The sequence below is a fragment of the Apium graveolens genome, chromosome 2 (assembly GCF_009905375.1).
Source record: "Apium graveolens cultivar Ventura chromosome 2, ASM990537v1, whole genome shotgun sequence".
NCBI lineage: Eukaryota > Viridiplantae > Streptophyta > Magnoliopsida > Apiales > Apiaceae > Apium > Apium graveolens.
Window position 1 is genome coordinate 319,372,387 of NC_133648.1, and position 11,393 is coordinate 319,383,779.

An 11,393-nucleotide genomic window follows, 5' to 3' on the forward strand; every position below is an offset into this window, starting at 1 on the left:
TTTTTATGCAGCAGGACGGCGATATATACGAGTGTGGTGCTTTTGGATATAAGCAAGCACCAACCAAGCCCACCTATTTTAAAGCCCATTGTTTTGGTTTTATTAACGGGAATTGCCATCGATCACAGCTTTTTTTACCTGTTTTGTTGCGTAACAAAACTTGTTTATAATACTTGCCTTTCGTCAGTTCTCGAATTTTTCTTTTCGTAATATTTGTTCGAGAAAAATGCCCATATGTACGTAATTTAGGACGGTTACATGAGTATATATTATGTATCATATTTCAATAGTAAAATTACAATTACAAATGTACCTCTCTCTCATACGTACTTAGGAAAATTAAATATTATTTGTTATATATAAGTGTGATGAGATAGTTTAAATAACGATAAGTTCATATTATCTCAGATTTTGATTTTAACTTTGATATATCTTAGAATTCTTTAGAAAAGAATATTATTTCGAAAAAAAACTACTATTCTTAAACAAATTATCGTCCTCTTATTACTGTAATCTAAATTTTCAAACTGTTGATTTTTTGTCAATGAAAATATATATATAGGTTTCCATTCTAAGGTAAGTGACATATTGGCATTGATATAATGTGATTGTCAAATTAAAAATTTTAAAATGAAGTTATTATAGTATTATTAAATTAAGATCTAAGCAGAAAAACTTTAAAAAAAACTCTCACTTTCACAGAATATTTATAAAGCTATTTAACAAATTATAAAAGTTAATGCCTTTTTAATCACAAATTTATACCATTTTTGTTGCGTAAGAAAAGATAATAATTATTGCACTTGCCTTTACTTTGCTCGTAATATTTTATGGGAGTTTGTAAATTTTATTATTTTCGTATATTTAGCAAAATACAGTAAAAATTGAAGGGTAAAAGCGTCATTGAAGACATTTGGCGGATATACTAACAATACAATGGATATGCTTGAAGTTTTAACAGGGCCCATGGACTCTGACACTTGAAATAATTTTGGACCAAAGCTCAACCAACACCTAACCAAACCCACTTTATTTCTTTTTTCTCAAAAATGAAACTACGATTCCTTGTTGAGCTAGAGTATATACTGACCTTGTTTGTTTCGATGTAACTGGACTATATAATTTAAAGTTACTTAGATTTAAAATGAGTTAGAGTGTTTGATTTGTTTAGTTTGTTGTATTTTTAAAATGGACAAAGAAACTTCAAATTCCATGATTTTTGCCGGGGAAGTTAGTTACCAAGTTTCACCATAGTCACCACAAGTTATATAACTATTTAATATAAAACATTAATTACTTACCAAACTTAATTAGGTAACCTCTAGTTATATATCAAGAAACCAAACACATTTACTTTAATTACCTTGGAACTTGTAGCTGTAATTTGATTATGGGGAATTTCAAGTTCCCGTATGATTATAAAAGTTGATGAAACAACAATATAGCTAATTTATCATTAAAAATTACATATACACGTATATTTCTTTTCCAAAATTTAGTTGGCAATCATGGTCTTGGATTATGATTACGGATTTTGAAAATAGAATTTAATGGTCGAGATAATAATTTGTAATTTATATGACAATTTTTGACAAATTCAATAATTAATCAACGATAAGAGGATTATATCCTCCATGTTCCAGTCATGAAATAAATCCAAAAATAAATTTTTATTTAAGAAAGAAATTTTATTGGAACTGTCCATATCCGGTTCATCCTTCATAACCATATCACATATTACTGAATATGATGATATTGGATGAATTAAAACAGTATTTTGTAAATACGTAATTATCCCGAATATATTAATCATTTCTTTCTTTTCCGACCGCCTCGAAGCGACAAAAGAAAGATCTTGTCTGTTAAAACAAATTCTGATCTATATTGGGTCTCTTAGTCGGATTCGAACTGAAGTTCTTCGAACATTTTTGACTGATTAATCGATTATTTTTGAAAAATCGGTCGACTTCTGTAACTTAGCTTGGACCTAATGTTTCTATTTTCTCTTTTTTATGTATGGGTTGAAATGATCGATTTTTTTCCCCATAGCAGTTCCAAAGAATTTTTTATCGAGCAATGTATGTGCAAGGTGGATTGATGAGCAGTGCCGGGGAAAAGTTCCTCATTCTGCTTTATATTTAGCCTTCTTTTATGTTTTAGTTCATAATTTTTTTACGTATGATTTAAGCTTTGAATGAAATGAAAACTTGAAATTAGTTCAATACTGATGATAGTGTCCTCCTACGCCTAATAACATGTTAACAGCAGTCACCGACAACACCATGGATCTCCTTGATAATGGATGTTGGTCTAAACACACTTGACTCTTGGCAGCAGGGTTCGTCACCAAAAGCTTCAGATTTTTCCTTAAAGCACTTTCCAATAATTAATCCTAATAATCTATGCAACTTGGAACACAAACTTGGATCCATAGGTTTTCCAAGATGAAAAAGGAAGATTAAACTAAACAAATCAAACGTAGTTGTGAAACAGATTCATCTCAACATAACCATTTAAGTTTTTCCAAGATCCACATAAAGCACATATCATAACAATATTAAAAACTAGTAATTAAAGAACAAAGAAAATAACTTATACAAAAACAGGGAACATATTTTTTTTTATTCTTGATCGTCGACAAGATCTCCGCCCTTCTACCCTGTGCTACTAGGTTAAAACTTATAGTACAAAGTAACTTGTCCTCATCCTTGACCTCGAAGCTTTGCAACTCTTGCCTAACATGAAGGACCGATGTACTCCATGTTCAACAATCTTTCCCGCTTTTCTTAGAGCCAGACTTCCCCGACTTTGGTTGTCCACGTTTTCTAGTGGAACTTCTTCCTTTGTTAATCGGAGTGGGTCTGGAAGAATTAGAAGACACATGGTGCCCAGGAACCAAAGCAGGGAACCCAACAGCAGGGATTCTACATATTGATCAAACTAGATTAAATCAAGGTTTTAATGGTAAATAGAGCTGCATGATAACCATCAGCATACACCTTCTCTAAGATTAAAGTTTGATGGGATAGGAAAAACGGGTACTTGATACATAGATCCCAAAAGACCATATATCTTTTTCTGACTAATTATTTATTGGGGAGTCTTAATCACTATACACACTATATGACTACAGGTTATATCAAATGCCAAAAGTCTTGTTTCTATTATTAAATGTTTCAGAAGGATGGACAGGAGGAACAGAGGCGTGCACAGAGCTTCATGTGGTGAGTATGTGCATCTCATAGAGACTACGAAGTAGTACAATAATATTGTTAGTGCTTAAGCAAAAAATATATATACGGGACAAGATACTTGTATATATTATAAAATTCTTCTATATTAATCTTTATCCATTTGAGACAGAAATATGGTTCAATGTTTAGGAAAAATAAAGTTTTTATGTGTCCATTAGTTTTTATTACTTCAGCCTACAATCAAATCAAAGTCAAGATCAATGTGAGTACTTTAAGGCAGTGCAACTCGACCAAAAAAAATGTCCAAAGGGTCAAGTGTGTATAATAGTAGCAAACAAAACTTGATCACAAGGCAACTTATGCCTATGCAAAGAAAGTTATAATCATCCAAAGGATGAGGATCTGAAAGGAATACAGACTTCGATTTTAATAGAATACAGCTAGTCGAATGGTTTCTAACAATGGAGGTCCTTCACATACAGATTCTTTTTCCCTTTGCTTCTGTGAATAAAAATATCTTCTAAAAAAGTGTTGTATAACTATAGGCAACCTGAAAAGATGAGGTGAACCATGTTTTATAGTTTACCAGACACATTTGAGTTGAAAACAGTGTGTACAATCAAGCTGCCTTATTATAATCAAAGGAATGGGAGAGTATTGGCTACAACAACAGAGCATGAAAAGATGCAAAAGTTTTAAGAATTATGAGGTCTTATGTCTAAATTCACAAAGGACTTTTTTAGCATAAGGCAATAAGGAGTGGTGACCAGGAAGAACTGATATCCAATGATCGGCGTACAAGTGCCCTGAGTCTATCACTAAACATGATTTTTACCAATGTTATACGGTAGCTAATTCCTAGGCAAACAAACACAAAAATACTTTGATTTCCCCTAAATAGCCTAGAGGCCAGGGCATGCTAATAACTTAACAACCAAAATGACACAAACTATGTTATAATATTGTTTCGCCTAAATAGCCTTGCCGCCTAGGCATGCTAATAACTTAACAACCAAAATGACACAAACAATGAAAAGTAGCTTCATATAGTATGCTGTTATAGGATACAAACATGCGCTCAATGATATGATAACAATAAAACATAACACAACAAAGAAAACAAGGGCTTAATTCAATTTTCATACCCAACAAGAGCACAGCAGACTCCTGCTTGGTCATGGAAGCATCAAATGCCTTTGTACTATGCAAGGAAAGGCGCAAAGCTTGGTTTTCGGCTACAACACAGTTGAGCAACATCCCAAGCCTCTTGCATTCCCCTTCAAAGTACCTACTCTTCATCTCCAATTCCTTAACATACAGTTTCTTTCTCTCTCGAGATCGAACAGCTGCATCCCTGTTCCTCTCTTGCCTGATAATTACCATAATACTTTAACTTAGCAATCACATTTACATCACACAACCATCCAAATTAAAACCACGTTCAACAAATTAAAATCAAGCTTATCAACACTTTAAAACAAAAAATTCATCACCACAAATTACGCTACATCCAAATTATTATATTAAAACGGAAAATTAAGCTACATGCAAATTATTCATAAACATCCGATCTTTTAAATATATCAATTACAATAAAACATAATCCCGAGTCAGAACACCTAACAATCAATTAAATAACCATAAACTAACATAAACTAAAATCCCGAACAATGTACCAAAATCCGATAACTTTCAACAATTAAAAACCCCTAGCATTCAATTAACGAGTCGAGAAAATCATTGAAAATCACAAAATACCTCTTCCGCTTTTTCGTAACAGGATCCTCCTCCTCTCCATCCTCACTCTCCTTATTCAGCTTCTTCATACCCTCCGGAGACTCCGCTTTCGAATCAAAACCATCACCGCCACAACCCCCAACCTCCTCTACACAACTCGCTTTCGAATTCGAATCAAAACCATTCGAATCAGAACCGTTACAACTAACAACCTCGCCACGTGGCGACGCCTCCGATTCAACCGGCGAATCAAGCAACATATTGAACAGTAAACCATTATTCTCATCTTCATCAAAGTCGTCGTTCATTAACAGCTGCTCAATTTCAACGATCTTCTGTTTCGGATCCGGATCCGAAACATGACCCGGATCCGAACCTTTACCCGGAGATTCCTTCAGAAAATCAACGTCGTTGAGAAAATCAGGATCGTTTAGTAGCTGCTCCAAATCGAACTCGTCGTCTCCGATGATCAAATCGCTCATATTTAATTGAAATTTAAAACTAAGACAGATAATTTTAAAAAGTTTTGATTTATGTACAGATACAAGAACCCTAATTTTTGCATAAGAAGAAAAAAAATTACATTGTGAATTTGATGATGTTTGTAGTTATATACATAATACGTGTGTATGAATTGTATGAGGAAAAGGAGGAGAAACGCGGGTTTGATTCCTTGTATGTTAAGGAAAGGCGAGGGGTGAACGGGGTTTTCGAAATTCGGAATTAATCGATTGAATTATATTGGGATAAGAATTTGTGATTTATCAAAATATTTTAAAAAATTAAATATGTTATTTATGATTTATAGACGATTTTATGAATAAGAGAAAAATTAAATAAATTATTGTCGGTTTTAAAAAATAAGCCTATTTTTTTTGGTAACTAACTTGTGGTGGCCATGGTTGAGTTTGGTAACTAACTTCTCCTATATTATGGTAACTACAAACACCATAAAACTTGAAGTTCCCTTACCCAATTTAAAATATATCAAACCAAGCAGAGTAACTCATTTCGAATCCAAAAAACTTTATAGCCCGTTTGGGAAACTGGATTTCATTTGTAATTCTGGATTTGATCAAATAAGCTGTTTGAAAATTTGGATTTGAATTTTATTTGAAATCCTGGACATTCAAATATTAGTATAAATATGAGAATTTGAAATGACAACTCAAATCCTGTCATTTGAAATCCCTTATTTGAAATTAAATATAAGTTTCCAAACGCCCTCCTAAGTTACGTAGTTAGTTTATATCGAAACAAACGAGGCCTTAGATGTATTTGGTGAGTGATTGAGTGTGGCGGGTGTTAAATTAAGGGTACAGATCTAACGGTGGAGTTTCGTGATATTAAAGGTACAAATCTACGGTGGAAATCCGTGATTTTACGCCACACAAATTTAACAGTAGCTAAAAAGAAATTAAAAATTATTTTTCATTATGTTTCATATGTAATGGTGATCGTTTATAATTTAACATATGTATTGTTGGATATATTTGATAATGTCATGTCTAATATGATTTATGTATAATTTTCAGATCTTACTTAAACAGGACAAATCGGTACTTAACTGAAATCAGCACTTATACTGAAGTCGAAACTTAAGTTATCAGTACTTAAGATTCAGGAGATATTTATCAGGAGATAATATCAGGACTTAAAGGAATCTTTGAGATAAGGAAGACGACTGATTGAAAGTAAAGAAGATCAAGACAAACGTAAGAAGAGATATGCATGAAGGAATTCTGTGAAAAATGGAATACTTGGAAGAAAAGATAACTGATTGATATATTTTAGGAAGCAGAATTATATTTCATATCAATTAGCGATTATCTTGTAGTTGTGTGATATATAAACACAGATATAGGGTTTATATTATAAGTGTTATCATTATCGAGAATATTATTCATTGTAACCCTAGCAGCTCTCGTGATATTTGTTCATCACTGAGAGAGGACAGTTCTACATTGTAACAGAGTTTAATAAAGTTTGTTTTCTGTTACTTGTGTTCTTTGAATTCGATTTGATTGTGTTATACACTGTATTCAACCCCCTTCTACAGTGTGTATGACCTAACAAGTGGTATCAGAGCCTATCTGTTAACACACAAATAATTTAAGATCCAAAAACAATCATGTCTGAAGCAGAAACTCCAACCAAGCCCTCCAAAACTGAAGAACCCCCAAAGACTCAAATCCATAGTCGATATGAGGCTATTAGAGTTCTCATACTAAAACCATCTGAATATCCCATATGGAAGGTGAGGATGACTATGTTTCTGGAAGCTACAGATCCAGAATATCTTGACAGAATCAATGAAGGACCTCACAAGCCAACAAAACTCGTTGTTGTAGTTGCAGGTGAAGCAGCAAAGTCTGTACCAAAGGAGAAGAGTGATTACACTGCTGAAGATATCGCATCAATTGCTAAGGATGCTAAGGTACGACACTTGCTGCATAGTACCATTGATAATGTAATGTCAAACAGGGTAATTAACTGCAAGACTGCAAAGGAGACATGGGATGCCTTGGAGACAAGGTGCCAGGGAACTGATTCGATTAAGAAGAACAGGAAGACAATACTCACTCAAGAGTATGAACACTTTGACTCAAAGCCTAATGAGTCATTCACTGATTTATATGACAGATTTGTCAAACTCTTGAATGATTTATCACTAGTTGATAAGGAGTATGATCTTGAAGATTCAAACCTTAAATTCCTGTTAGCTCTTCCTGAAATTTGGGATTTGAAGGCAACGATTATAAGAGACAATTATAATCTTGACGAAACAACTCTTGATGAAATTTATGGGATGCTCAAGACCCATGAACTTGAGATGGAACAAAGAAGCAAGAGGAAAGGAGGAAAGTCAAGGACAGTTGCTCTTAAGGCTGCAGAAGAATCCCCCAAGGCAGCTACCTCAAGGAAAGGCAAGGGAAAAGCGCTCATCACAAAGTCTGATATTGAGTCATCAAGTTCTGATAGTGATGATGACTCAGAAACTGAAAGCTTTCCTGAGATGGATGTTGATGAAGAGATGATGAAGCTGTGTGCTCTTATGGTGAAAGGAATCACAAGTATTGCATACAAAAAGTTAAGGAAGGGAAAGAAGTTTTTCAGGAAAGGTGCAAGTTCTGATAAGAAGAGTTTCAGAAAATCTGAAGGCAAATGAGGGAAGTCTGACAGAGGAGATTACACAAATGTCAAATGCTACAACTGTGGTGAGAAAAGCCACATATCTCCTGATTGCAAGAAAGTAAAGAATGACAAAGGCAAGGCTCTTGTCACAAAGAAGAAAAGCTGGACAGACACTTCAGATTCTGAAAGTGAGGAGAACTATGCCTTGATGGCAAATGCTGATAGCAGTTCTGAAGCTGTTGAGTTAAAGGTACCCCAAACTACTTATGCCTTTCATACTGATGATATTAATGAGTTGAGAAGATATCTTAAAACCATGTTCATTAGTTATAGAGATCAAAATTTAACATGTGAAAGATTAACTTCTGAAAATCTTGCTTGTAAAAAGAGGAATGATTATTTAGAAAAAGAGTTAGTCATGTTCCATCAAACTTAGAAAGATAGAGATGATACTTTCTATGTTAGGGATGAAGTACTTAAAATGAATGAATCTCTAAAAACTGAGTTAGAAAAGGAAAGAGAGATTATCAGGACTTGGACTAACTCTGGCAGAACAACTCAAAATTTGTTAAGTAGTGGAAACTGGAAAGAGGGCTTAGATGGAGATGATAAGAATGATAAAGGAACTGTAGAAATTAAGCCTATAGTTGTTAAACAAAAACCAAAGTTAAAACATGTTAAGTTTGTAGCTGTAAAGTCTGATACTGAGAAATCAGAAGTTAAAAAAGAATTAATTTCTGACAAACTAAAACAGGAAAAGACAACTGAAGTTAACGTAGGTTTAATGACAAAAAAGCAGCTTAAGCATAAGCTGAAAGATGTTAAGAATGTAAACAAGGCAAAGTCGCCTAAGAAAAATAGGAATGGAAAGGAAGGTGTGAATAAAAGCAATGATTATAAGCCTGTCCTGATACTCCTTGGAAAACATGTCATAACTGTGGAAGTTCTAACCATCTGGCTTCTTTTTGCAGGAAGAATAAGAACATAAACTCCTTACCTTCAAAGTCAGGAGTTAAGAGTCAGTCTGTTAGATATAGGCCACAAAATCCTTGTTTTTATTGTGGTAGTTTATGGCATTCCATTTATACTTGTAAGAAATATCATAGTTTGTACTATGATTATTATCAAATAAAACCTTCTTTAAAGAAAGTTAGCATTGTTCCTTCTAGTGTAAGTTCTGATTCAAAGTCTGATAGTGTAAATGCTGATAAGAAAAATGTTAACATAAACTCTGATGCTAAACCCGCTGCAAATGTTAACAAACTTAATAAGGCCAAAGGATCCAAGCAAGTCCGGGTCCTTAAAACTAATCATTAGTGGTCTTTTGATTGCAGGGTAACAAGAAAAATATCCTAGTTCTGGACAGTGGATGCTCAGGACATATGACTGAAAATAAAGCCCTGCTATCAGACTTTGTGGAGAAAGCTGGACCAAGTGTTTCTTATGGATATGGCAACATTGGAAAAACACTGGGATATGGCAATATCAATCTTGGGAATATCATCATTAAAGAAGTAGCTCTGGTCTCAGGACTTAAACACAATCTGCTGAGTGTTAGTCAAATCTGTGACAGAGGTTATCATGTGGATTTCTTTGAAGAACACTGTGAAGTTGTAAGTAAATCTACAGGCAAAGTTGTTCTGAAAGGATACAAGCATGGTAACATTTATGAAGCCAAGCTTTCAACAAGTTATGATGGTTCTACAATCTGTCTAATGAGTAGAGCATGTCAAGCAACTGGATAAATAGGTCAAAGATTCTGTGAAGATCATAAGAAGTGATAATGACACTGAGTTCAAGAATTTGATCATGGAAGAGTTCTGCAAAGACCATGGAATCAAGCAGGAATTTTCTGCTCCTGGAACTCCACAGCAAAATGGAGTTGTTGAAAGAAAGAATAGAACTCTTATTGAAACTGCACGAACAATGCTTGATGAAGCAAAGCTACCAACCTATTTTTGGCCTGAAACTGTGCAGACTGCTTGTTTTACTCAGAATGCAACACTCATTAACAAGCATGGAAAGACACCATATGAGATGGTGAAGAAAAAGAAGCCAAATCTGAAGTATTTTCATGTATTTGGATGCAAGTGTTTTGTTCTTAAGACTCATCCTGAACAGCTATCCAAATTTGATTTAAAAGCTGATGAAGGAATTTTTGTTGGATATCCACTTTCTACAAAAGCCTTCAGAGTCTACAATTTAAGAACAAGGGTTGTCATGGAATCTATCAATGTCTCCTTTGATGATAAGAAGATTACTGGGCTTAAAGATCTTAATGATCATGATCAGCTGAGATTTGAAAATGAAGACTTAAATTCTGATACTGAAAATCCTGACAGTCTAAATCATGATACTGCAAACTCTGATGGATTAAACTCTGATGTTATTGAAACTGTGGTGACTACGCCAAAGGAAGATGCACCTGTGCAGGGGGAGCATACTGAAGATATAACCACATCTCAAGAAGCATCAGAACATTCAACTGGCTCTTCAAGTTCTGATTCATCAAGTTCTGATAAACCAAGTTCTGATAATTCTGAAAACTCAAATTCTGAAGGATCCAACTCAGAGAGCATAGTTTCAGGGGGAGCATCAGAAAATGTTGATGAAGATAACATGGATCATGGGGAGCATCCAGTTCTAGAGAAAACCTTCCATTTGCAAGGAAGTGGACTAAATCACATACACCTGACTTAATTATTGGAAATCCTGATGCAGGTGTCAGAACTAGAATAGCTACTTCAAATGAATGTCTCTATAATTCTTTTCTCTCTCAGACTGAACCAAAGAAAGTGGAAGAAACTCTTCAAGATGCTGATTGGGTGCAAGCAATACAGGAAGAGTTAAATGAATTTGAAAGAAACAAAGTCTGTACCCTAGTGCCAAGACCAAAGAACAGATCTGTTGTTGGTACAAAGTGGGTGTTCAGAAATAAAACTGATAGTGATGGCATAATTATAAGGAATAAAGCAAGGCTGGTTGTAAAAGGATATTCTCAACAGGAGGGAATTGATTATGATGAAACATTTGCACCAGTTGCTAGATTGGAAGCCATAAGGATATTTTTGGCTTATGCTGCTCACAAAAAGTTTACTGTCTTTCAAATGGATGTAAAAAGTGCTTTTCTCAATGGAGAATTGGAAGAGGAAGTATATGTTGAACAACCTCCAGGCTTTGTAGATTCCAAATTTCCAAATCATGTCTACAGGCTTGATAAAGCACTTTATGGCCTTAAGCAAGCTCCAAGAGCATGGTATGAGACTTTAGCTCAGTTTCTTCTGGAAAGTGGATTTAACAGGGGAACTATTGACAAAACACTGTTCT

At 34.3% G+C, this 11,393-nt stretch overlaps 1 protein-coding gene across 1 annotated transcript; it reads right to left on the reverse strand.

Moving 5' to 3' along the window:
- Nucleotides 1-2,482: 2,482 nt before the first annotated feature.
- On the reverse strand, nt 2,483-5,620 carry LOC141708998 (bZIP transcription factor 50). Its single transcript, XM_074512877.1, has 3 exons — nt 4,953-5,620; nt 4,340-4,563; nt 2,483-2,924 (listed from the first exon to the last, which is right to left on the reverse strand). Exons 1-3 carry the CDS (start codon nt 5,411-5,413, stop codon nt 2,680-2,682), a joined length of 930 nt encoding a protein of 309 aa, XP_074368978.1. The 5' UTR covers nt 5,414-5,620; the 3' UTR covers nt 2,483-2,679.
- Between the last annotated feature and the right edge of the window lie 5,773 nt (nt 5,621-11,393).

Bases quoted from the DNA above. Each gene is read 5' to 3' on its own strand.
- LOC141708998 (XM_074512877.1), bottom strand. From the start codon at position 5,413: ATGAGCGATTTGATCATCGGAGACGACGAGTTCGATTTGGAGCAGCTA. The intron at 4,564-4,952 runs GTATTTTGTGAT...GGTAATTATCAG, and splicing joins GTTACGAAAAAGCGGAAGAG to GCAAGAGAGGAACAGGGATG. The intron at 2,925-4,339 runs GTATGAAAATTG...ATCAATATGTAG, and splicing joins GTCTGCTGTGCTCTTGTTGG to AATCCCTGCTGTTGGGTTCC.